The sequence below is a fragment of the Stenella coeruleoalba genome, assembly GCF_951394435.1.
Source record: "Stenella coeruleoalba genome assembly, chromosome: 9".
In the NCBI taxonomy this organism is placed as follows: domain Eukaryota; kingdom Metazoa; phylum Chordata; class Mammalia; order Artiodactyla; family Delphinidae; genus Stenella; species Stenella coeruleoalba.
This window is the reverse complement of record NC_137155.1, coordinates 29,620,457-29,647,894: the sequence shown is the minus strand read 5'-3', so window position 1 is coordinate 29,647,894 and position 27,438 is coordinate 29,620,457. Positions and strand designations below refer to the sequence as shown.

Below are 27,438 nucleotides of genomic sequence, written 5' to 3'. Positions count from 1 at the left end.
GGTGATGATAACAAACCTCAGGAGGTGGTTGTGAGGGTAAAGGATAGTATACATGAGTTTGTTTAGAATAACGCCTGGCACAGAGTAAGAGCTCACTGATTGTTAGGTCTTTTTTTTTTTTTTTTTTTCTTTTGTGCTCTGCGGGCCTCTCACTGTTGTGGCCTCTCCCGTTGCGGAGCACAGGCTCCGGACGCGCAGGCTCAGCGTCCATGGCTCACGGGCCCAGCTGCTCCGCGGCCTGTGGGATCTTCCTGGACCGGGGCACGAACTCGCGTCCCCTGCATCGGCAGGTGGACTCTCAACTACTGCGCCACCAGGGGAGCCCAGGTTTTATTTTTGTTGGAATGACTAATCAAGAAAAATTAATTTAACTTCTTCCAAAAAGCTTTTTTTTTTTTTCCTTTATAAGGGATAAAGCTGTCTGGGTTGGCTTAGGAATATGGCTCTCACAAGACTGATTTTGGCCCACTGTGAAGGGAGGTGATTTTCTTTCCCTGTGGCATGGTTATTTTCTGTACTTGAAGCCCAGGGCATCCTGTAAGCTCTTCTAACCCAGGTCTCCACATGTGGTTCTAGGTCAGCTGGCTGCAGTTGCCCACTGGCTATCTAACTGGCCATCCTACAGAGGCTGGCTCAAGGAACCGCCTTTCTTTGGAGAGGCCTGGGCTGAATGAATGAGCACCTTTCCTGGGTTCACCGAAACCACATCAGCAGATGTGTCTCCAGACACCTTGGGACAGTTCGAAATGTCCAACTGGTAAAACAATAGATCGACACACAGTGTAGTTTCCCGTCAAAGGAAGCAGAGAGTATTTGTTCCCAATTCTGCTGTGGTGGGTGTGGCGCCCCCTTGTGGCACTCTTACTCCAAGAAGTAGTATGAGCAGAAAAAGAGCTGGATAGACTGATGAATGACAGGCCCACTCTTGGTCCCCAGGGAAGGCAGAATATGTCCCCCTTTAGGGAAGCCAGCCTGACCTCCACATACTAAGGCTCCCTTGACCCCGAATACTCTGCTAGATGCAAAATGGGTCAGACTTTGAATGATTTCTTCAGTGGTACTGAAAACCCTTTAAATATTTTCTTGACAGGTTTTTACCAGAGATGACGATCCTGAAACCAAACGACAGAATAGTAACTTGTTTTCACTCTTGTTTCTAATCCTTGGAATTATTTCTTTTATTACGTTTTTCCTTCAGGTAAGTGTCTACATTTTCACTTTGAGAAATGTACCATTGTTCAACTGGGGGAATTTATTAAACATCTGTGTAATAACTTGCCTTTTAGCAGATTGCTCCTCTAGTTGCTGGGCTGTTAGCAGCCACTTGCTTTGACATTTTTAAAACAAAGATGTTTTGCTTCCTCTGGCTCCCTTGCTTACTTCCTTCCCACCTTCTCCTCCCCCAACTGGAAATGTTAATGAAGTCAGAGGGAGCAGAGAGTATTTGATCTAAGCTGGTGACTGGAAATGAAAGCTAATGTTGACTTAAAAAAATGCACAGTGTGAGAGTCGCGAGTTAAGTTTTTTTGGCTGCGTTGGGTCATTGTTGCTGCGCGCGGGCTTTCTCTAGTTGCGTCAAGCGGGGGCTACTCGTCGTTGTGGTGCGAGGGCTTCTCATTGTGGTGGCTTCTCTTGTTGTGGAGCACGGGCTCTAGGTGTGCGGGCTTCAGTAGTTGTGGCTCGCGGGCTCTAGAGTGCAGGCTCAGTAGTTGTGGCACACAGGCTTAGTTGCTCCGTGGTATCTTCCCGGACCAGGGCTCGAACCCGTGTCCCCTGCATTGGCAGGCAGATTCTTAACCACTGCACCACCACGGAAGTCCCATGTGTTAAGTTTTATTTGGGGCAAGATGAGGACTGCAGCCAGGGAGACAGCATCTCAGATAGCTTGGAGAAACTGCTCCTAGGAGGGAGAGGGGAAGGTCAGTATATATATGATTTTGGTGAAGGGGGAGTACATTGCAATCAAGCACATATTTTTTGCAGGTTTCTGTTAGTCACGAGGAGCAGTTGTCACCATGAAGGATTTTAGTGCTTTTCTAGATATGAGGAGATACAGGAATTGGGCTCATAAAATCGGCTCCTGAAAATATCTAACTATCTGAAGACCTGTTCTGCCAGTTTTTCCCAGAGCACAGAGTGCCTCATTTCTGCTCTCCACCCTGAGCTCCTTTCAGGGGGTGTTGAAAGTCAGCAGCTGCAGCAGCACATGATTTAATCCTTGTAGAGGAAGATGGCAAGTACCAATTTGTTGCTGACACTAGGCTCTAAAAAATGGAATTTAGGGGAGCCTTGGACATATGTTTGGATATAAGTACTGCCAGTCAGTTTAAATACTTAGAGAAATGTCTTCCAGCGTTCTAAAAGCAACAACAAAACCCAGAACCCCATAAGCCAGTTACACTGATTTTAAAAATGTTTGAAGAGTTTATCATTTATCTTTTGCTAAAGGAGAAGGAACACTTTTAATGATGGAAAAATGTCAGTCTTCAAACAAAAACTGTAGGAAACATTTGTAAAGACTCAGATTTTACAAGTTGCAAATCATTTGACTGAGATGAAATTGGAAGGAATTAAGTGCTCTAAAAAGCTCAGCATGGTAAGACAGTGTGGGCTTTGGTGTTAGGCTAGGGTCGAGTATGAGTTACTCCAGTTGCTAATTTTGTGTCCTTGGGCAAGGAAGTAACTTAAACTGTGTAAGCCTCAGTTTCCTCATCTGTAAAATGGGGATAATGGTAGCTGATGCTTGATGATTAAAAGAGATGATAAGACTAAGTTCCTAGGTCTGTGTGAGGCCGTTGTAAACACAATCCCTTATTAAATGAATGAATGATTAGTCACATGTAATTTTTTAAGATAGAACTCTCAATAGGTCTCTTTATTTTACATGGTGTAAGCATGTATTCATATTTTGAACAGACAGAACACTTTTCGGGACATGATAGGAGGTCCAAAGCTCTGGACTCTTGTTACTGAGTACTTGAAGTCTCTTTGGGGAATTTGATCATACTAGAATAAATGTGATACTCTAATTGTATGTGAGATTGCCTTACCAACTATTAATGCCATAGGCGTTGGGAGAAGGTAGAGATTGCTGAGGGTGCAGTTGGTTAAGAAATTTGGAGGGAGGTAGGCTTTGAGCTGGAGATATGAATTGGTGAAGCAAAGGCAGTTAAAGTGGTACCTTGGTAACATAATGATGCTCAGAGAAACTGGAGCCTGGTTTGCTTGGCAAACCAAGGTGAAAACAAAGGCTCTGAATCCCAGGACCTCAGAAGTGCAGAGGTGGCACAGTGCCTAATGGTGATGTTAGAATGCCAACTCCTCATTTAGAAATACAAGGAAGGAGCTGACTGTGGGGTTAAATCCCAGGCTCTGGGTTCTCATTCTGGTTAAGATTCTTTTAGACGAAGATTCAGATTCCAACTCTGCCACCTTAGAACTGTAGCCTCCGGCAATTTACCAGCCTCTCTAAACCTCCATTTCTTCTGTAAAGTGGTGGTTATAGGTTTGTCCTGAGGACTTACAATGTTTGTGAAGTACTTAATGAAAGTTCTCAACAAGATAGCAACAGTAACATTGCTGTAGTGGGCAAGATAGTTCAGATTTCATTCAGTCTGATAGCAGAAACCTTCATCTGGTCATTTCCAAGTAAAGTTAATCATTTTGATAACTTCAGGCCTCAACTCAGTTAATCCAGGGTTTCTCCCTCTCCCCCTTCTCCCTGGATGGGTGTCTATTTTCGCAGAATGGTTAGGCAGCATTACAGCACTGGGCAGAGGGTGGTGATCTGTGCACCTCCCCTGCCCCCCTGCCTCACGTTGGTGACCCGAGGGGCTGGTGGCCCTCCGTTACATGGTCCAACCTGTCTTCCTTGGTCAGGAGCACGTGGAAGAGTGTTCTTTGCACGTGTTTCTTCCCTTGCTCTCCGTAACGTCCAACACACTAGGCTGTTATTAGGGCTTCTCCTCTTCTGATACATCATCCAGCCATTTCCGCTCAGCTTTCTGCAGGCCATTGTGTGGCAAGCCTCATCCGTAAACTGCCACTCCCCAGCGCTCCAGGTAGAAAGGGGAGCAATGCTTCCTTCTGGTCCTGTATCGCCAAACTCACTGGGATGAGGGTCTGTCCTCGTTCCTCCCCAGACAGGGCCCAGCATGGCCATACAATCACATCTTACTTTCTTCTTTCCCCAAACTCTCTTCTTTCCTCCCAGACACAGATTATATCCTTGGGGAAAGGGGAAGGGCAGTGCAGAAAATTCTCTCTCCGTAAGTCTTTCCAACTATTTTGCTGCTAGACTTTGGCTTTTTTTTTTTAACTTGGAAACTAAGAATTTGATATCTTTGTTGTCTGTATCTTTTATGGCCGGGGTGGCTGTATATTCTTGTTTTCCCAGGTTGCACCTCGGGTCCTGGTGTACTTATGATACATCCCCCCTTCTCACGCTCAAAAATGTTCTGGTTTGGATGATACGTAATATAAACCCCCGGTTTAGAGTGCCTTCTGCCTTGGGAACAACTCCCCAGCTTCCTGAGTGACAGACCCTGTTTCACGGGGAGAAATAAGCGGGAGGGGGAACGGGGGACAGAGAAACCACGTCCTAATAAATCCCCGACGGGCCCACCTGGGGAGCGGCAGTGTCGATCCCGGCTCTGCCCGCAGTGTGGCTACCCGCCATAGTACACTGTCACCGAAAGAGAGCCACGCCTTGAAATCGGGCTTTCTGACTTTGTCTGGTGTCCTGCTTTAGCAGTGACACCTAGTCCCCCTCCTGCTGTGTCATCAGCGGCTGGGTCTCTGACAAGTCTTTTCCCTCGGGGCATGTTACTCTTCACAGGGCTACACGTTTGGCAAGGCCGGAGAGATCCTCACCAAGCGGCTCCGATACATGGTTTTCAGATCCATGCTGAGACAGGTATGTCTGTTGAGGGCTGTGCCTGGGATATGCAAAACGCCCCGCTGTGCCGTGTTGCGGGGAAGCAGTGGGGCGCCGTCCGGTTACTCAGAGCTCCTGTATTGATCTTCCCTCAATCGCATATCAGAGATGCTGCTGAACCGCCCACCGGGTCAGGCTCAGAGCCCTGCCCTGGGAGGTCTCCTCTGGGTGGGCGCAAGGACGGGGGTGCCCGTGAGACAAATGGGAGTCTCCAGGGCAGATTCACCTCCAGCTTCTGTCTCAGCAGCTGTAGGCAGAGTAGGTGGAAGCGATCTTCCATGCTTCTCATCCCTTTCCTCTCTTTCTTTCCGTCTTTCCCCGGGGAAACCCAGGATACTTGTGTTTCTTCCCACCAGGAAATGCCTCCTGTACCCTTTCTTTCCACAGATCAGAAGTCATCCCCATGGCCCATTCCCTGCTGCTCAGTTTCTTCGCTGGGGCTAGACTGGTAGATTAATTCCAGCTGCAGTGTTGCTAGCGGATAATGATTTAATGGAATGTCTCTCACACTTAACACCTTCAGAACCCTAAGGACAGACAGATGTGAATGTTTTTCTGCGGAAAGGGGGAAGGGGATTCTGGACATGCAACCCAGAGCAGCCCAGTTCAAAGGGGAAAGTTTCTTTAACAATCATGCAGATTTTGTCTGTGACTTTGTAACTTTCCATTTTAAACTCACTAATACTATGATGCTCCATCTGGATGCCCCGGATATGCTGGGCGTACTTGAACCGTGGCTGAGGAACACCACTTGGCTGTGTTGATGTCTAGATGACATTCACATTTTCCCAGCTGTCTTTCGTTCTTCAGTCCTTTCCTACTCCTACCCCGCCACTTAAAAAGAAGACATACTTATGGGGATTGCTGGCTTGTGACTGACAGAGCCAGGACTGAATCCAGTGAGTGAAAGAGCACTGTTTGGTCGAGGACCCTGTGTTAGGATTTTTGGTCAAACCATATGTGTAAGTGACACTCGATTTAGACTCCAGGCTTTGGTCCAGGGCTAAATGCCCCATTGCCCCTACAGCCCCTAGGCCAACTCCTAGGTCCATTATTCTTTGGAAGCTGAGCTGATGATTTGTGTAATGCCCTCTCCATACATTATTAAGTCCAGCCATCATGCATTAAGGGCCTTCTGCTGACAAGGCATAATACTAGGTATTGTAAGGCCTTCACATCAGAATGGTCCCTAGTACACGGAAGTTACATTTCAGTGGGGGAGGCACTTAAGCACTGAACAATTTTTAAAAGCAAACGGATACATACTATATCCGTGGTTATTTCCTTCAGTATTTTTGGGGAAAATGATAGGTACTGCTTTAACTGCAAATCACCCGTCGAGGTAACTTCTTAGGACCATAGTTATTCTTGTAACAGACATAAACTGGTACTTCAAACTCAGTCTTTCTAGTATTTTTGTATTGAAAAGTGTAAGTGGTTTTCCAAAGAAAATCCTATTTTATGTTGAATGCTAAATTTTTTAAATTAATTAATTAATTTATTTATTTTTTGCGGTATGTGGGCCTCTCACTGTTGTGGCCTCTCCTGGTGCGGAGCACAGGCTCCGACGCGCAGGCCCAGCGGCCATGGCTCACGGGCCCAGCCGCTCCACGGCATGTGGGATCTTCCCGGACCGGGGCACGAACCCATGTCCCCTGCATCGGCAGGCGGACTCTCAACCACTGTGCCACCAGGGAAGCCCTGAATGCTAAATTTTAATCTAGATTTCTTTTGTCGATTTTTTTTTTAAACCCAATTGGTTTATTCTGCCCTGAACCACAGTTATCTGTTGATTCGACTTCTCTGTGTGAATGTCTATTAAGCATTCCATACCTAATATTTCCAGAATTGAACTTCTGACTCTCCCCTCCCCACAAGGCTTGCTCCTTTCCTGGTCCTCCCGCATATCAGTAAACGGCACCTCCATTCTACCCGTTGTGCAGGCTAATGACTTTGGAGTCGTCCTCGACTCTAGTTTGTTTAATATTACAACAGCCTCCTAACTGGTCCCGCTGCCTCCATCCTTATCCCAATCCAGTGGCTTCATCGCCCGAGAGCCAGAATCATTCTTCTAAGATAAAAAGTCAAATCACATCCCTCTGCCCCATACCTGCTGAAAGCTACCCATATTGGTCAGGGTAAAATCTGGACTCTTTTTCTTTTTAATGTTTATTTATTTATTTGCTGTATCAGGTATTAGTTGCGGTGCACGGGCTCTAGAGTACCCAGGCCCATTAGTTGAGGCACGGGCTTAGTTGTCCTGCAGCATGTGGGATCTCAGTTCCCTGACCAGGGATCGAACTGGCCTCCCCTGCATTGCAAGACCGATGCTTAACCACTGGACCAACAGGGAAGTCCCTGGACTCTTTATTTTCTTTTTTACTGTCCGTGCCGTGCAGCTTATGGGATCTTAGTTCCCTGACCAGGGATTGAATCCGGGCCCTTAGCAGTGAAAGTGTGGAGTCCTAACCACTGGACTGCTAGGGAAGTCCCCAAATCTGGAATCTTTACAGTTACCTATAAGGTCACACACAGTGTGGTCCCCACTGCCTCTCAGACCTCATCTCCTGTAGTTTCACCCCCTCTCCCATACACAGTGTACTCTATACCCATTGGTTCATTGCATGCAGGTATGAGAGGAGTGGGAGGGCCCAGTGAGGACAGAAGTCTGTCCAGAGGAAGAGCTGGCTTTAGACATTCCCACAGAGGTGCTTTTAAGACTGGTGGCAGGGCTTCCCTGGTGGCGCAGTGGTTGAGAGTCCGCCTGCCGATGCAGGGGACATGGGTTTGTGCCCCGGTCCGGGAAGATCCCACATGCCGTGGAGCGGCTGGGCCCGTGAGCCATGGCCGCTGAGCCTGCGCGTCCGGAGCCTGTGCTCCGCAACGGGAGAGGCCACAGCAGTGAGAGGCCCGCGTACCGCAAAAAAAAAAAAAAAAAAAAAAAAAGACTGGTGGCAGCCCTTACAGCTTTCTTGCTTGTATGTGAACAGATCAAATATGCCTTTTCCTCGGGGCCTTTGCACATGCTCTTTCTTCCTTGTCTCAGATATTCTCATCCTTCTCTTCATTCAAGTCTCTGCTCAAACGTCACCTGAGAGAGGACTTCTCTCTCCCCTTCCCAATCTATAAAATAGTGCCTTTCCTCACTTTTTTTTCCTTCCTACCCCAGTCTATTTTTCTTCCTATCATTTATTATCACCTGGCATGGTATATTTTTGTCTGTGGTTTCCATCACTAGAATCTGGGCTTCATGAAATCAGCGACTTTGTCTTTTTTGTTCACTGTTGAATAGATCCAACACTTAAAAATTATGTTTGGAACAAAGTAGGCACTCAAAAAGTTGCTTTGACAAATGAAATGGTCTATTTATGACTTTGTCTCTTAAGTCCCTTTCTTGTCTATTCAGTATCAAATCCTGACTGCTTAATGTAGGAGGATAAGTGATAAATAAACCTGACCCTGTCACTGCCTTCTGAGCTGAGGGTCTCAAACATCGGGCTTTAAGATAATGAAATCATTTTCTGTATCACAGGATGTGAGCTGGTTTGACGACCCTAAAAACACCACGGGAGCCTTGACGACCAGGCTGGCCAATGATGCTGCTCAAGTTCAAGGGGTACTGACTGCCTCCTTTCTGCTGTGATTATCCTAATGGGCCATTTTGAATTTCAGCGTGAAACTAATTTTCTCCCTACAGTTAATTCTCATCATTAAGAAAATGTTCAAACTTTAACCTATGCAATATATCAAGTGCCTTATGGCAAAAAATGTTAACTATTTAAATATCATGTACTATATAGTATATAGATAGCTTATAAGCTTTGTTTTGTTATTTGCCATCTTATTCGTGCTATTAACAAAATACATGTGGAAGGATAATTATTTAGAAAGGGAAGTATTTATCATCATATCATGAAGGTTCAGTCTGTGTTAATGCTTTGCTAATCCCCAGAAAATTATAATAGCTACTGAAAAAAAGAATGTGTGTAGTTGCTGTAAGAAAGTTAAGGGGCACTAAAGTTCAGAGGGGAGCAAAGAAAATCTTAAAAACGCTGAAAGAACAGATGAATGGATAAAGCAGATGTGGCACATATATACAATGGAATATTACTCAGCCATTAAAAGGAACAAAATTGAGTTATTTGTAGTGAGATGGATGGACCTAGAGTCTGCCATACAGATTTGAAATAAGTCAGAAAGAGAAAATCAAATACCATATGCTAATGCATATATGTGAAATTTTAAAAAGCGGTACTGATGAACCTAGGGGCAGGGTAGGCATAAAGACGCAGACGTAGAGAACGGACTTGAGGGCCTGGGGGTTGGGGAGGGGGAACGGTAAGCCGGGACGAAGTGAGAGAGTGGCATGGACATAGATACACTACCAAATGTCAAATAGATAGCTAGTGGGAAGCAGCCGCATAGCACAGGGAGATCAGCTCGGTGCTTTGTGTCTACCTAGAGGGGTGGGATAGGGAGGGTGGGAGGAAGACGCAAGAGGGAGGGGATATGGGGATATATGTATACGTATAGCCGATTCACTTTGTTGTACAGCAGGAACTAACACAACATTGTAAAGCATTTATACTCCAGTAAAGATGTGAAAAAAAAAAAGATTGAAAGAAATGCAAAGAGCATGAAAAAATTGAAACAAGGGTAGAAGGAACAACTTGCTCAGACTATAAAACTTAAAGTCTGCTACTATGTGAATCTCTTTAAGGGATATAACTAGAAACTATTGAACCAGCAGATTTTGATTTGTGGATAAAGTGACAACTTCTCCTTTAACTACAACTGTTTATGACAAAAATCTACAGGATGATGTGGAATTTGGGGGGAAAAAAGCATGTGATCTCTGCCATGTCTTTCCCTCCCTTGAACCTTAGCAATCTTTAGCTTTTAATCTTTCTGTAAGAGTACTATGATTACATTTCTTATAACTAATATATGGGGCTTCTGTAAAAATAAATTAGGTTATGAATGTGGAAGCAGATACAGTTATAAAATCTCAATATAAACCTTGAGCATTGTTGCTTTAATACTTAAAGCAAACAAATCAACAGAAATTGAGGTTTAGCTCAAGCTGTGCAGAATCTAACAGAACAGAACGTACACTGCCTGAAATAACTGGGAACTTCCTAAAAGAGACAACAGCCATGGCCTTCCTGAGCCCTTATGGGATGTCAGATTGTCATAAGAGCTGTGGAAGAAAATGGCAGCAGGATATGGTTGTAGGGGCTTGCTGGTTGTCAGGGAAGGAGGGCCGCAATCTCGATGATACGGCAACATATTCAAGAAGCATTAAGGAGGGAAAGATGCCGGCCCTATAGATGTCTAGGGTGGCACATTCTGAACAGAAGGATCAACAAGTGCAAAGGCCCTGAGGTTGGAGCATTTATTTCTACAACTGTTCCCCAAACAGCAAGGAGGATAGCGTGGCTGGAATAAAATGAGTGAAAGGGAAAGTCATATAAGAGTTGAGATCAGCATCATATCTGAAATTATATGAGAAACCATTGTAGGGTTTTTGAATATAGGAGGGACATGATCTGAAAGGTTTTTTTTGTTTTTTTTTTTGCGGTACGCGGGCCTCTCACCGTTGTGGCCTCTCCCGTTGTGGAGCACAGGCTCCGGACACGCAGGCTCAGCGGTCGTGGCTCACGGGCCCAGCCGCTCCGCGGCATGTGGGATCTTCCTGGACCGGGGCACGAACCCGCGTCTCCTGCATGGGCAGGCGGACTCTCAACCACTGCGCCACCAGGGAAGCCCAGCTCTGTGTATTTTTTCTAAACAGTATAAGCATCTGAAATAGGCCAAGAGACGTTGGATTGGCCAAAAAGTTCATTCAGTTAGTGAATACATTGTTCAATAAAGTTCTTCGTGAAAATGAAAAATGTTTTTTATTTTTACTTAAAGCTGAACGAACTTTTTAGCCAACGCAGTGTTTGTATATCCTCAATGACAAATACTAGGCTTAAGTTATGGGTAGTTATGTATCTATCTAACACTGGAAATTTCCAACAGTCCCAGTTGAATATAACTGTCAGACTGTTTTATCCTGCTAATTTGCAGAGTTTGCATTAGGGATCACGGTGTCATCGTTTAATGAAAATTTTCTTGGTATTAAAAAATCAGATGAGAGAGAAATATGTAATTGAACTCTGAATGATTGATCTACTTTTAGTATTTATTCTGGAGTTGTGGAGATCCGCATTTTAGAAACCAAATAGACTTACAGGTAAACCTTTACTTTTTATTTCATAACCGAGGAGATGAGATTTTCACGAAGCGGAATTATCATAATCCTTAAAAAAATATATAAGCATGGATTTTAAAGATAATATGAAAGTGTCTCTCTGACAGTGTTTTGTTTGTTTGTTTTGCAGGCTATAGGTTCCAGGCTTGCTGTAATTACCCAGAATATAGCAAATCTTGGGACAGGCATTGTTATATCCTTAATCTATGGCTGGCAGTTAACACTTTTACTGTTAGCAATTGTACCCATCATTGCAGTAGCAGGAGTTATTGAAATGAAAATGCTGTCTGGACAAGCACTGAAAGATAAGAAAGAACTAGAAGATGCTGGGAAGGTGAGTCAGACGGAGTATAATTGCTGACCTAAGTAGAGTAAGATATTCTAATCAGTGTCGTTCTGTTACAAGTACTTCCTGAGCTCCAGGAATGTTTTTATAACCATTCCTCAGAGCGGTCTTATTTGACGCTTGTTCAGCGGTTGAAAACTGAAGAAAAGTAGCAAAACAAATTCTTAGACCCACAGACTGACAACTAATTTTGTCAGGCTTTTCTAGTTTCAGGCGATTATCTTCACACTCCTCCCTCCCTCGTTCTCTGGAGCAAGCAGAAATCCATTGCTTTATTGAGGAAAGGAGACCCATTTAATTACATATGAGGGGGGGAGATTAAAAAAAATGGGAAAGTCTTAAAGGTATTTATTCTATCTGGCTTAAAGTATTATCATTCTTTCCCTTTCATACACCTCCTCCCTTCATGTTATTTCTGTTTACCCTTACCCTAATACTTTTTTTTTGAGGGGCGGTGTTGTATACTTGTCTGTCTGTTGTTGTTGTTGATTTGCATTTTGCATCTCCCTTTATTTTTTAAAGAATTTTTACTTTACAGTGGCGTATCGTTGATTAACAACGTTGTGTCAGTTTCAGGTGTACCGCAAAGCGATTCAGTTATACATATACGTGTATCTTTTCTTTCTCAGGTTCTTTTCCCATTTAGGTTATTACAGAGTATTGAGCAGAGTTGTTTTGAACAAATGCTTATATGGCAATGGCTTTACTTCTCAGGGTGACCCTGTGAGATAGGTTCTATTATAGCTCCTTTTTCAGGTGAGGCTGTCACAGGCAGGTAATGCCACCAATGCCTTAGAGCTCGTGAGTTTAAGTTTCAGAGCCAGGATTCAAACCCAGACAGTCGTGCTCCCAAGTTGTGCCTCTGTTAAGAAACGAAGAGGTCTGCAGATGGCGGGACATAATCTGATATCATGTGATCTGTATCATTGTAGAAGTGAGTGGTCAGAGCACCCCCAAAACTGGGGCTACCATCTAGGATAGGGATACATCTATCAGTGGACCCTTCAAGGTTCCCAAGAGTCAGGGCAGGGACCCAGGCAGATCCAGTGACCCAGGTGTCTGAGGTACTTTGCGTCTGAACCAGGCAGCTCACGAATAGGAGGATGGAGGGGGTCCTGGAGGTTTTATTACCACTCACACTTTGTCCTCCACCTCCCTGCCATCTCCTCAGACATTTTACCCTGTGTCTTTGGGATTCCTTCAGGAAACTCCTCTGGACCAGCTTTAGTGCTTCTCAGTGATTGCCAGTGAGGGAAAGACCTCACGTGAGGTTTCCCTTCAGGCCATCAGAGTCCCGGTTCTTAGGTTCAGCAGGATGGTGCTGGCCCCCAGGTGTCTGGAGTCCATCCTGTGACTAGTCACTTCATTTAATCCTGTACTTTGTTGGTTTCTCCCCTATGGTGTTGACTCTTCCTCTGATGAGAAGATGGAAAAAATGTGTATATAAAGAAAGTGCATTACTCTTTTATAGTGTCATTGTTTACTGAGATGTTCAGAATGTCCCAGAAGGGTCTTAGGTTGTTCGTAGGAAGAAGATGACCGATCGGAAGTTAATTCACTGCAAACCACAGGTTGGCACCTTCGAAGTGGTGCGTCAGGTTTAAGAATCTGGGAGTTCTGTCAGAGGGGACAGGGGAAGGGGTGCAGACGGAAATAGATACATGTGAGTATGGCAGGTTTTCTGGGTAAAGGTTGGGGGTGAGGTGAATGTCCTGCTCCATTGGTGGTTCATGAGAGAGGAAACTGCAGGTAGGGAACGTGGTGGCTGCTGTACCAGCCGTTCCATGAAATAGTAAAAATCAACTCCCACCCGATCACCGTTCTCAGGTTACCGTTTATTGCCTGTTTATTGTATACCAGACATCCTGCTAAGAGCTCTACATGCATTACCTCATTTGACACTCTCCATAACCCTTTTGAATTATCCCTGTTAGGTAATAAAACCCAAGGTTCAGAGAAGTCACACACAGCAGCCTAACTGATCTGTCGGCTTTCTATATTCCTCTTACAGAAGGCACACTCCTCTCTTACAAACACAAACAAAATCACGCTAACCTTTAACTCCTGCAGTGGCTTTTTTTTTCACACACACACACTGTATTTTATTTTTACAAGAGATAAATAAACTGACACCAAGCATGGTAAATGGATGACCACAACAAAAGCAACAATGATTGCAATTACCAAACACGAAACACTCTCATACTGTGTCATAATATTGACATTCAGTGCAGTCATCCTCCACTGTAACAGCTCCTTTACTTTGCAGTGAAAATTGATTTGTATATTTTTTGCCTCTGAGTCCTTGTGGGATTTTTTTTTATTATTATTCAAACAGAAAGTCACAAAAACTATAATCATCCTCATCAGTTCACTCAGTCCCGTGTAATTAATTTTTTTCATGTTGATCTTTTGTTAGCACTTTTATGAATTCATCAGTTTTCCATTAGAGTTCTGAAAATGCTTACTCATTCAGTTCAGCAGTGTAGTCAGTTACCAGAAACCTGTACTTGTCAGAGTCTTTTCCTTGAATTCCTTGAAGATGAAACCCTTTTATAGGAACATTTTTGCGAAAGCATCAGAGTACACCCAGAACTGTCTGTAAATGACAGAAGACTTAAAAATGACCACGGTTAAAGATTTGATGTAAGTTCATAATAATGCAATTGACAAGGAAATTTAGTTATTTCTGAGGTATACATTTTCAAGTAATAACTAGAATTATGACTTATTATACCAGAACATATAAGATTTTTAGAAATTTCATGTAATGTCTGGAACATTTATATTAACATATTTCCATACAAATAACCCAAAGAAAGTTTAGTATGTGTTGTTTTTTTTGTTTTGTTTGTTTTTTTATACTGCAGGTTCTTATTAGTCATCAGTCTTATCCTCCAGGGGCTTCTGATCACACTTGCAATAAAATCAGCCCTTTAATCCTGGGCTATAAAACGCTGCATGACTCAGCCCCATGACTTCTCTGATCTTGTCTTGCACTAATGTTTCCCTCACCCACCCAGCTCTGGCCTCATGGGCCTTCTTTCAGTTCCTAGAACACTCCAAGCTGGTTCCCTCTGATCTTCATATCTCAGAATTATTACTCTTCAGAGATGTCTTTCCTGGCACTTGAATTAATTCCTGATACTTCTCAGCACTTCATTTCTTTCCTATTTCTTTATTGATTAATGGTCTGTCTTCCCTACTAAAATGGGGACCAGGACCATAATATCTGTTGGTTTGCCCTTAGAGGGACAGAGCAGGCCCAAGATTCCAGAGCAGGATTGTGTGATGTCAGAGCCAGCTGATAACCTCTACCTTGCCTGTGATCTGTGTTCCATCGATTTGTCACATTATTATTGACGAATGAACATTTTTATAGAATAGATGCTTTTTCTTTTTAGAAATAAAAGCTGTAATCAGTTTATTTGAGGGTAGGAAGAGAAGTGTGAGTTTTTTCTAGAAATATATATGTATTTTTTCCTTTCTTAAAAAATTGTTTAGTACATGATGTTTTCTGAGGAAAACTCAGTGCTATTTCCTGTTCTTGAATTACAAGTTCTCTCTCTCGATAGTGGTTACTGAGTCTCTATTTAAAAGTCTTGGAGCCACCCCCCCCCCAAAAAAATATATAAAAATAAATAAAAAATAAAAGTCTTGGAGCAAATGAAGCTGCAAGAATGCAGAGTACTAATTAATCCTTTTCCTAATTGCTTCATCATGTGGCAAGATAAAGACAGTTGTTTAGTGATTATATTGTTTTACTGACTTTTCAAGGTCTGTAACTCATAAACTCTGTTTTATTGCGCTGTTCACTCTAAAAAGCAATGACATTTATAAACCAATCACAAACAGAACAGACCTGCCTTAGAAGAATGTGCGCAGAAAATATTTCTTAAAATCATTACACTGAAATTTACAGTAAAGTCTGTTTTTCAGCAGACATTGTTATAGTTTGTTGAATTTTCTTACTGATGCAAAAAACCTCTTTGTTTGAAGCCTCATAATTGAAAATATTTCTGCCATGGGTCTGAACAAGGATTGTCTTTGGGGGTTTGACTGGAGGTCAATTTTTTCCTCTAACTTTTTGCTTTCTATACTTTTAGCATTTTCTAAAAAGAGTATATACTATTTTTATAATATGTAAAGAATTTTATAAAATATTTTGACATAAATTGAATCTGGACATTTTCCTGTATTGTTAGTAGCTTATGGTAAACATAGTACAATCTTCTTGGCCTGCTGGGTCAGAGTATAATATTTTTAACTTTATTTTTTAAATATCTTTTTGTTTTGAAGATTATGGTATTAATTTTTTTCTTCTAATATTTTTTGCATTAGTCTTTAAAACCAACAATGTCATATCAAATATCCACTATTATCTTTGAAGTTAGGTATTTGAGTAGGATTCAGTAAAGAATAAGTAAGATTTTGGGTGTGTGATTTTTTTGTGTGTGTGCTGTAAATCACTCTCATGTAATTGAATGTGTCTGTATTAGAATCAGTTCCGACCAGGGTAGAGGCCAGAGAAAGGAAGAACGTGTTAAACAATAAGGATAATTTCTCTTACTGATTTATAATTTAGACTTATAATTCTAAAAATTATTTCTCTTGGAATTAGAGTTAAGAGGGACTTCGGAGACCCTCTTGTCCATCCTACTCATTTTACAGATGAGGAGAACAAGATAGAAGGGCATTTCAGGGTCTCATGCTGATGCAGGCTGAAATCTCCTTTTGTACGCTGATGTTTCTTGTATTTTCCATAGCTCTTTTTACCCAGACTCCAAAAGGTGGTAAAGGATGTATTTGTCCTAGTCAAATAGCCTTGTTGGAAGTTAAATTCAATTAAAATATAGATAGAAACTTTCTGGAAAACCAATTGATAATATGTGCTGTGTTCCTTAAAAAGTAGTTTATTCCCTTTGACCTAGTAATTTAACTTTTAAGAACTTCTCCTAAGAAAATAATTCAAAAAAAAATTCAAAAAAAAAAAAAGAAAAGAATTCAATACGGACAAACGTTTATGTATGAAGATGTTTATCACAGCATTATTTTTCATAAGAATTGAAAGCTCTGTTCAGCAGTAAAGGACTGCTTAGCTGGCTGGGATAGTAAGTGGCCCTTTAAACATCCCGTTGTTAATGTATGTTTAATGACCTTTGAAACGTCTCTTTATTTGTTAAGGTAAAAAAGAAGGCTATGGAGCCAAACATAGAACTTGAGCCCAATTTTGTTAAACAGGTATAGTTTAGAAAATAACAACATGTAAGCTATTATGTCAAATACACCAGTATGTAACTTTTCATTACCTTCCCTGTCTTTTCAATATTTTCCAAATATTCTTTAGTTGTCTGAAATGACAATTATACAGAGAAAGATATAAACATTATGTTTTATAGGTATTTTAATAATATTATAATTTAATGACATTATAATAACTTTTATATATATAATAATTATAAACTTAAAATGTGACCATCATAGAAGAAAGGGCACTGCAGTGGAGATAAAATACGGAGTTCTTAGGTTAATTTTGCTACTGTAAAGCCATGTGGCTTTAGGTAAGGGCCTTCATCTGTTGAAGCTTCAGTTTCTCTTTCTGTAGAGGGGAGTTTGAATTAGCCCATCTTCCTTCCAGACCTAAATCTCGATTTGATAAGTCACTTGGTATCCTTTTCTATAGCAAAGACGCTCAGGAGTCATAGTAAATATTATTTAATATGTAATATGTAAATAATACTTATTAATAAAGTTAATTTTATGAATCTCTTATATGGAATTCAAACTAATTGCCACTGTTGGCCTTGGTGCCTTTAGTAACGGGACATTCTCTGTTACAGATTGCCACGGAAGCAATAGAAAACTTCCGAACTGTTGTTTCTTTGACTCGGGAGGAGAAGTTTGAATATATGTACGCCCTGAGTTTGCAGGTACCATACAGGTAATAACCACTGAAGAGTGGGAGGGGAGTATGGGAAGTTTTTCAATCACCAGATTTGTTTTCAGGAAGATTGCTTTGGCCAGAAGGTAGGGAATAAGTGGAGAGACTTCTAGAAGGGAACCAATTGGGAAGCAATTATAATTAATCCAAGAGAGGAATCACAAGACCTGACCTAAGGCAGGGACATCTCTGAGGCAGAGCCTGTAAGAGCAGATAACTGAGGGGAGGGGAGGGAGAGAGGATGTTGAGAATGACTCTGATGCTAGCTACATTTGCATGACGATGCTATTATATGTTCCCACTGGGAATGAGTTTTTTGTGGAACATGAAATTTGAGGTATCTGTGGAGCCTGAGGGGGTGGTCTTCCTGGGTACACCCTTCCTTCTTCTCTTTACCCTTCTCTCGTGCAGACCTTCTGTTCTTCCTTTAATGAACTCACAGTGAGGGCTCTAAAAAGTGATGTGAACATAAGCAAGCCATCCTCTCTGAGTCTCCTTTCTTTTATCAGTGGGTTTTCAAAGTTTTCAAAATGAGAGTAGAGTCTTTTTTTATGAAAAAAATTCACTTGAAATCCCAATATATGAAACAGATAAAAGCAGAAGTTGATCTGATTAAAGCAGGAGTAGGCAACCCACTCACCAGCCTCTCGCGCCTCCACATCGCCCAGTTCCATGTGGATCAGAGAATCCACGTGTTAACTCCTTTGCAGAGCCTTCTCTAACTCCCCTAGAGGCTTAGTGCTTCTCCTTTCTTCCTTTAACACATGATTCATAAGGTACTTCCATTGCATAAATAACAATCCAACTTGACTCCTGGGTCCCCAAGGGCAAGAACATGCCTGGTTCCTTTGTGTTGGCCCTTCATGGTCCCTCGAGCTTGTGGTTTTGGGTCAACGTGTGTTGAACGAATGTTTACTGTAGAGTACGTACGTATTATATGTCCATGGGTGGGGGAAAGGGAAGGAATTTATTAATCCCTAACAAACTCTTCTTGTTGTCTTTGGCTTATTTTAACTTGACCTTAATGCTTTGAGGTGTGGTTACTTCTCCATTAAAGATGAAGACACTGAGGTTCAGAGACAAGGTATTTTCCTAAATTCTCACAAGTGGTGATGTGAGGACCGAACTTAGTGTTTTGGAGACGAAACCCATTTTTGTCTGCTACACCTTCATACCCCACTGCTAACCCATGAAAGGTTACGTTGTAAGGACTGAGAATTGAAAGTCAAGTAAGTTTCAGAATGTCTTCTTTTCAGAAACTCTTTGAGGAAAGCACACATCTTTGGAATCACGTTTTCCATCACCCAGGCAATGATGTATTTTTCTTATGCTGGCTGTTTCCGTTTTGGCGCCTACCTGGTGGCACATGGCATCATAGACTTTCAGGATGTTCTCTTGTAAGTATGGGGGTCGTCTTTACAGTTAACTCTAGGAATCAAACCGAGGCGCACATTTCATGCCTGGATAGAAAAGCTTACTGTGAAGCTTCATGAAGAGATTTTGGTGATTCAGAAGATGGCATTTTGCCTCTGAGTCTCCGTGTATTATCCTGGAAGCATCTCATTTCATTTGGGGAATCTGTGTCTGCCCTTCTCCCCGATGCTGACTCACACATTTGACCTTCTTGAATCCATGGCTAGCTGGGGTGGTGATTCAATGAGGAGTTTCCAGAAGGCCTGGGTGTTTTGGGAAGAAGCCTAACCCGGGGCCAAGTACCTGGTTCCTTTGAAAGGATTCTAAACAGGGCGGCCAAAGAATGAGTGTAGAGCACTGAGTTCTGAGAGCCCCGGAAGATTCCAGGATAAATCTGCTTTCTTTCATAAGAGAAAAGCAGTCAGAAGGTAAGAGCTGGGGAAATGCAGAAATGACAAAGGAAGCTCGATTGGAGTATCTGCCCCATCACTGTGAATGCCGACAATTGTACCTCAGTCAGGAGAAGAGAGACCTGGACTTAACTAATATTTCTAAAATACTAAAATATGCAGTTTGGTAGTGAAAAACACGTGTCATTTTTCCGAGTGTCTAGGCTTGGTGATGGCTCAGCTGCCCTTTGATACCATGATTAGTGGTGATACAGTTTTACATTTAAAGCGGCATCATCGAAGCCTGGGAATATGTGTTAGTGTAATATTTCCATCCTGTTTAGACATTGACTTGTGCATGCATGACAGTTTTCTCAGGATGACTCCACCAGAAGATTTAAAATTTCCACTCAACATCTTTCTGAGAATTGATATGCAGGTGCTATTTATAACTATAACCAAAAGATCAAAACCAGGCACCATTGGCATCGGTGCTTTGATGAGATAATTATCTGATATATCGCTTTACTCTGAGGTTAAGGTATTCAATTGATGGAAATTGCTGACTCTTGGACTTGCAGATTCGGAAAATCCATCTTCCAAGTAAGGAATAGGGGAGAGCTGGCTGAAGAGCAGTCCATTTTAAACAGATTCCACAGGTCTAAATGATAACAAGACCAAGATGAACCATCTGTGTGATTTATGTAGAGCTATTAAAAAGAAAAAAACACTGTGTGCTACATTAACTCAGGAATAGAGGCCAAAGGAATGGACCTGATGGACTCATGGCATTATTCTGGGAGATTCCTAATATTATACTCACTGTTTAAAAAGGCTTTTTTTTTTTTTTTTTTTTTTTTTTTTTTTTTTTTTTTGCGGTACGTGGGCCTCTCACTGCTGTGGCCTCTCCCGTTGCGGAGCACAGGCTCCGGACGCACAGGCTCAGCGGCCATGGCTCACGGGCCCAGCCGATCTGCGGCATGTGGGATCTTCCCGGACCAGGGCACGAACCCATGTCCCCTGCATCGGCAAGCGGACTCTCATCCACTGCGCCACCAGGGAAGCCCTAAAAAGGCATTTTGATAAACGTGTCCAGAGAAGGGCGGCTGAAATGTTGAAAATGAAGGGACTTACCAAAGATGCTAAGGGTTTTGAAAATAATATTCCAGTACTTTGAAGGGCTGTATTATGCAAAAGGATGTACGTTTTTCTTGGTTTGAAAAGGAACTTTTTAACAATAGACTTCCTCAATCAAACTTCCTCCGTCCTAAAACCAAGGATGGAAGCTAGCTTAGGGGATGTGCCCTGGCACAAGCATTGAGAGCTGGACTTGACATTCTGTGAAGTCCTTCCCAACTTTAAGCTGCTATGACTCCCATGTCATAGATTAAGAACGCCGATGCAGGGAATTCCCTGGCGGCCCAGTGGTTAGGAGCTGGCGCTTTCAGTGTGGTGGCCTGGGTTCGATCCCTGGTGGGGAAACTAAGAACCTGCAAGGCGTGGGGCGTGGCCAAAAAAAAAGAATGTCGATGCGTCTTGCAAGCAGCATGATAGCTGACTCTTTAAGGAACTCTCTGCGGTACAGTTCACAGGTTTTCTAAGAATCTGATGTAATCCAGCAGAACGCCTATATCCGTTATTGATTGCCACAAATAACGCTGCATGACAACCACCCACTACCCCCCAGTGACACACGATAATAAACATTTATTTTTGCCCTTAAGTTTGGGGGTTAGCTGGGCAGTTCTGCTGATCTGGGCATAGTGGATCTCAGCTGGGCTCGCTCTTGTGTGCAATGGGTAACAGGCTGGTTGGCTGGGGCCCACGGCACTCTTCTGTCTGTGCCTTGTCCTCCAGCAGCTAGGTGGGCTTGTGGTAGTGGCAGGGAGAGAGAGAAACATGCACGGCCCCCTGAGTCATAGGCTTGGACCTGGCAGCAGTCACTTCCTCCACATCCTGTTGGCTAAAGCAAATTCCAAGGCCAACCCAGGTTCAAAGGGTAGGAAAACAAACTCTCCTTCTTCAGTGGAGGAGCTGCAAAGTCACTTACAAGAAGGTGAGGACACAGAGAGAGATGAAACATGGGGTCAATTTACAATCAGTCAGTTATACCGATATGAACTTACAAGGAAAAGTGTTTGGTTTTTTTTTTTGAAACTTTTTGACTAACGTGTTGTGACTGTTTGAGACAGTGCTCTCTGGGTGTAGGAGCGTCACCTTTCTAGCATTGCAGTCCTAACTCTGCACATTTTGTCTTTGTCGTTGGCAGAGTGTTCTCAGCCATTGTCTTTGGCGCGATGGCTGTGGGTCAGGTCAGTTCATTTGCTCCTGACTATGCCAAGGCCAAAGTGTCAGCAGCCCACGTCATCATGATCATTGAAAAAGCCCCTGTGATCGACAGCTACAGCACGGAAGGCCTGAAGCCGGTCAGTTTGATGTTTTGATTATGTGATCTGCTCCTAACTGATGAATTTTAGTATTCTAAGTGGAAGTTAGAATAAATAAAATCTGTGCTTTTTTTATTTGGTGGTAATAAAATGAAAGTTTCTCTGTCCTTTTAGTTCCTTTTAGTAAATGTTGATAATACAAGTTAACGTCTAGTACTTTTGTAGAACAAAGCCACACGGATGTAGAAATACTGCCCATTTTATACACAAATCCTGCTAATCAGGTTTTATTATATGTAGGTGACCCTATTCTTGGGGAACAGATTTGAGTTTTCACATTTGTATTGTGTTAATGAGACATGCTATGAAAACACTGACCCTTTTAGATCTTATGTATTACATTTTCGCAGTTACAAATGAAGCCTGATTGTAGTACAAGTTCACTACCTTCTGATACCTCGCGGTAGAGAGGGTTGGCTATTGTGAATTTTCAGGATTGCAGCAATCAAATTTACTGTTATTGTTCTGATTTTAGAATACAGTGGAAGGAAATGTGACATTTAATGAAGTCGTGTTCAACTATCCCACTCGACCAGACATCCCAGTGCTTCAGGGGCTGAGCCTCGAGGTGAAGAAGGGCCAGACGCTGGCCCTGGTGGGCAGCAGCGGCTGTGGGAAGAGCACGGTGGTCCAACTCCTGGAGCGGTTCTACGACCCCTTGGCTGGAACAGTGGTGAGCACACTTTTTTTTCTTCTTTTTTAAAAAAAATTTATTGGAGTAGAGTTGATTTACAGTATTGTAAATCACTCAGCAAAGTGATTGAGTTATATATATATACATATATTCATTCATTTTCAGATTCTTTACCTGTGTAGGTTATTACAGAATACTGAGTAGAGTTCCTATACTATAGGGAGCATATACAGTAGGTCCTTGTTGGTTATCTATTTTATATGTAGTAGTGTGTGTATGTTAATCCCGGGCTCATAATTTATTCCTCCCTGCCATGTTTCCCCTTTGGTAACCCTAAGTTTGCTTTCTATGTCTGTGAGTCTATTTCTGTTTTGTAAATAAGTTCATTTGTATTATTTTTTGAGATTGCACATGTAAGTGATATTATATGATATTTGTCTTTCTCTGTCTGACTTCACTTAGTGTCATAATCTCTAGGTCTGAGCACACTTTCTTATTTAGCTCATTTCAGTTTTTTCATCTTCTAAATGCCTAGATGTATTTTTTTTCAGTTTTTTTTTTTTTTTGATGTGGACTCTTTTCAAAGTCTTTATTGAATTCGTTGCAATATTACCTCTGTTCCATGCTTTGGCCTTTTGGCGGTGTGGCATGTGGGATCCCAGCTCCCCGACCAGGGATCGAACCCGCACTGGAAGGCAAGGTGTCAACCACTGGACTGCCAGGGAAACCCCTGCCTAGATGTATTTAATTCTCAACTATAAGCCGTGGCTTTACAAACTTTTAAACAGTAGTCCCACTTAAAGTCTGACATCCTAGATATAGTCTCCAAGCTGTGTCCACTGCCCCAGCCAACTTCTCCAGCCTTTCCCTCAACCCTGCTACTCTACCTTCCTCTGCAAGCAGCCTTTTTACCAGCCATCCCCCTTCCCTTGGTTAGGTCTCAGTTTACATGAGCAGATGCAGGAAAAAAAGCCAGAAAGACAGAGGAGGGGTGCTGAGAGAGACTAGTAAGATGGAAGCCAGGGATGGGAAGGGTTTCAACAAGGAGGAGGTAGTCGGCACTGACAAATGCCGTGGAGAGATGGGGTAAGACGGAGACTGAAAACACATGGGAGGATTTGGCAGTGAATGGGCTGCCTCTGACATTTCACAGTCTTCTCAGTGAAGTGATGGTGGTAGGAAACAGTTGAGCATGGCTGAGGTGTGGTCAGGAGGGGAAATGGAGACTGAGCGAAGTGTAGACTAGCTAGAAGATCAAAGGAGAAGGAAAGGAAAATAAGAGTGGAGAGGCAGAGCCCAGGGAAGATGTTTAGCATGGGGAATCTTGAACATTTTTATGGCTGAGGATGAGATAAAACCATTGATGGAGAGAGGGAATTCAAACATCTTCTAAGGAAAAAGAAAAAAAGCGAGATCAACAAATTTGGGAAACAGATAAAGAACATAGAGGGATTCTCCTTTGTTTCCTGAACTAAAAGAGTAAGTGAAGGGTCAGATTTATTCATGCAACATTCAATAAACTGTCAGTAAGTTCGTGTCAGGGACTGTCTTAGGTACTGGGAATGACATAGGAGTCTTGAAGGGAGTAGTGACATTTTATTACTGTTACGATTTTTTGGCCGTGCTGCACAGCTTGTGGGATCTTAGTTCCCCAACCAGGGATTGAACCCGGGCCATGGCAGTGAAAGCGGGAAGTCCTAACCACTGGACCGCCAGGGAACTCCTGGGAGTAGTGGGTTTTTTTTTTTTTTTTTTTTTTTTTTTTTTTTTTTTTTTGGCGGTACGCGGGCCTCTTACTGTTGCGGCCTCTCCCCTTGCGGAGCACGGGCTCCGGACGCGCAGGCTCAGCGGCCATGGCTCACGGGCCCAGCCGCTCCGCGGCACGTGGGATCTTCCCGGACTGCGGCAGGACCCCGTGTCCCCTGCATCGGCAGGCGGACTCTCAACCACTGCGCCACCAGGGAAGCCCGAGTAGTGGATTTTTAAATGACTATAATGGGGACTAGGAAAAGAATCAAACTAGGTAGGAATGGAATTCAGAGGAAAACATTTTCATTATGTAGGCACTGAGTTACTGGTCAAACTCAGAGGTGATATTCAAAATATTCAACAACTGGAATGGGCCTGGGCACTGTCCGTCCAGGATGGACACCTACTTTGGATAGTCAGACCGATGCTTGCCAGCTCTATATGGGCCCTACTTGCGTTAATGATTGATGTGAAAAGAGAATTTTCATCCTGTAGGCCAGGGCCCTTTTCACTTCCCCACGGTAGTCACAGTTATCATAAATATTTCTTATTGTATTCACAGACAGTTATGCCTTTACTCAGTCCATTCTTTGACAGTTGTGGAAACTTTGTTCCTCAAGCTTTGTTCCTTATTTGTACTACCTTGTTTTATATCTTCTGTGAATTCTGACTTCAATTTCGTGGTTGAAGTTTTGGCAGAGAACTCTCAATGAAAACCTTGCTGACACAGGAAGCAATCAGAGGAGGAAATTTTAGCTCTCAGACACTGATCGTGGTCCTTAAGAGACATTTCTTAAGCAGTGTGTTAAATGTTGAGCTCTAATGAGTTACGGGGGATGGTGTCTGTCCTCAAAGATTTCAACTGAAGAGATGGGACATATCCTTCCATGAGTTCATTAAAGAAGATAGGCCTAGAGCTAGTTCTTAAGGGATAATTAGAGCTGGTTGCTTAAAGTTGTAAGGGTGAGCAATCAAGGCATCGTTCGATGAAAGAGATGACCTGAGCTGTGGCTGATGACTGATTTGTTCCCAATGCAGCATATAGGCCAGTTTGGCTGAAATAGCAGATTTAATTAGAGTCATGGTTCTCAAACTTTTTTGATGATAACCCACCTAGGAAAGACCAAAAGAATTCCCCCCCACCACCCTTACTACACTCACAGTCACTGTAGTGGGAAAAAACACTTGGCGTTAATAGTGTTGGAGTTGAAAACAACAATGGTAAACATACGTGCAGTAATTAGACAAGAAGAAAGTCAAGAAATGAATGATTATTCTCCGTGTTCATAAGCACAAGGGGAGCGAAATTTAAAACATGGACCGTATCGGTTATGGTTCAGTGTAGGAAACAGAAGCTGCTCTAGGTATTTCACGCAGATACATATTCAGTAAGGGGCATTCGGTGCTTACAGAATCACCGGAAGGGCTGGAAGAGTGGAAGTAAAAGTCAAAGTCAGCACTCCCAACATTCAAATCACAGCATCTCAGCTGGAGTCCTGTGGCCAGGAGGTTGTAGGAAATGATGCCAGTGTCACAGCTGCTCCAAACCTGAAGACACAAGACCAGTGTCTGGGTGTTGTAAAAACTCCCGTCTGCCAAAACACAGGTGTTAGTTTACCACGGCCTCTGTCTCCCAGATTTTGCACACTGCATCTCACCGGTAGAACCTCAGTTACTTCTAGAACCAGGAGCGAGCCTGGGAAACAGTTATTAGTCCTCCACTCCCTTGATATGTGGAAGGACAGACGCAGAAGAATATGGAAATGAATGCTGAGTGTATAGGACAGTAACCATCTCAAGACAACACTGATCATGCCCTGAAAACAAAGTGTCCTCCTCCATTGCAGGGAGTACGGTGATCTGCTCCTGTGCATTTACACTAGAGCTTCGAAATACTGCCAAGTGCTCCACAGCAGGCAGACCTCTTAGTGGAAGTGCCCTTGATACACATTAGTAAATGTGCCAGGTTTTGTTTATGAATGTCAATTAGTGACCCTGAATAACTCAGTTAATAGGTTATTAGTTCTTTCTTTTTTTTTCTTTTTTCTTTTTTTTTTTTTTTTTTTTGCCACACCTTGTGGCATGCAGGATCTTAGTTCTCCCACCAGGGATTGAACCCACACCCCTTGCAGTGGAAGCTTGGAGTCTTTTTTTAAAAATATTTATTTATTTATTTATTTGGTGGGTTGCACTGGGTCTTAGTTGTGGCAGGTGGGCTCCTTAACTGCAGCTTGCCAGCTCCTTAGTTGCAGCATGCAGTCTTCTTAGTTGTGGCATGTGGGGTCCTGAGTTGTGGCAGGCCAGCTCCTTAGTTGTGGCATGCATGTGGGATTTAGTTCCCTGACCAGGGATCGAACCCAGGCCCCCTGCATTGGGAGCTTGGAGGTCTTATCCACCGTGCCACCAGGGAAGTCCCAAAGCACATGGAGTCTTAACTGCTGGACCGCCAGGGAAGTCCTATGATTAGTTCTTGTTGCCATAAAAAATGAGTCTATGCATTTGAGCATCATTTGATCATAATGATCATTTGAAGCAAGGACTTGACCCTGAGGAGGTCGGGGAATCCTCATGACCATCAACGAGCCTCGAATCACACTCTGAGAAACATTGACCTGAGCAGAGGTTCTCAAGTTGGCGTGGATCATAATGGCCTAGAGAGCTACTAGAGAACACAGCCACCCCAGCTCATTTATGAAGGTCAGGACCTAGCCTTTTCATTTTTATGATTTTTCCCAGGTGATTCTGATGCCAACCAGAGGTGGAGAACCTCTGAACTGATAACTTTAAAAGGTTTAGATCAAATTGTGGCGAGTCTTGCAAAACCAAGCTATGGAATTGTTCAGAGAGTGGAGTTTCCAAGTTTGGTGGGGCCTGAAAGTTATACAATTTCAGGGACTCTACTTGAAAGAATACAAAGTTATGAACACACAATTAGATATGAAAGTGAGTATTTCCTTCAAATGAGAAAAATTCACAACAAAATATTGAAACCTTAAAGATTCTGGTCCCTCTCCTTTTTAGGCAGGTTATCCTAAATGCTTACCCAGAAGAACTGGGCTCCCTTCCATCCAGAACACCGTTCAGCTCCCAGCATTTGCCTGCAAACGGGCGTCCTTGAATCTTAAGTTCATTAGCTTCACTGAGACTCACTCTGGTTTGAGTCTTCCCCCGACCTATCCTTTCTTCCCTTGCCGGCCCATGCTATGCGCTGCCACCAGAGTCCTCTCTCCCCCTTAGGACACAGTTAGCAGCCTGTTGTCTGGGTATTACCCAGTGGGTGCCGGGGCTAAGATGGAGACATTGCTCTTTTGAGGGAAGACAGAAAGT

General features: G+C 42.9%; 1 protein-coding gene across 2 annotated transcripts in view; it reads left to right on the top strand.

Moving 5' to 3' along the window:
- ABCB1 (ATP binding cassette subfamily B member 1) overlaps nt 1–27,438 on the top strand; it is a 103,145-nt gene that overhangs the window by 66,901 nt on the left and 8,806 nt on the right. For both annotated transcript variants that reach the window (XM_079932184.1, XM_079932185.1), the window contains 8 exons: nt 1,091–1,198; nt 4,838–4,915; nt 8,469–8,552; nt 11,323–11,526; nt 17,379–17,479; nt 18,736–18,876; nt 21,551–21,707; nt 22,204–22,401. In XM_079932184.1, the coding sequence (XP_079788310.1) occupies nt 1,091–1,198; nt 4,838–4,915; nt 8,469–8,552; nt 11,323–11,526; nt 17,379–17,479; nt 18,736–18,876; nt 21,551–21,707; nt 22,204–22,401 (1,071 nt within the window). The remainder of the gene's footprint in view (nt 1–1,090; nt 1,199–4,837; nt 4,916–8,468; nt 8,553–11,322; nt 11,527–17,378; nt 17,480–18,735; nt 18,877–21,550; nt 21,708–22,203; nt 22,402–27,438) is intronic.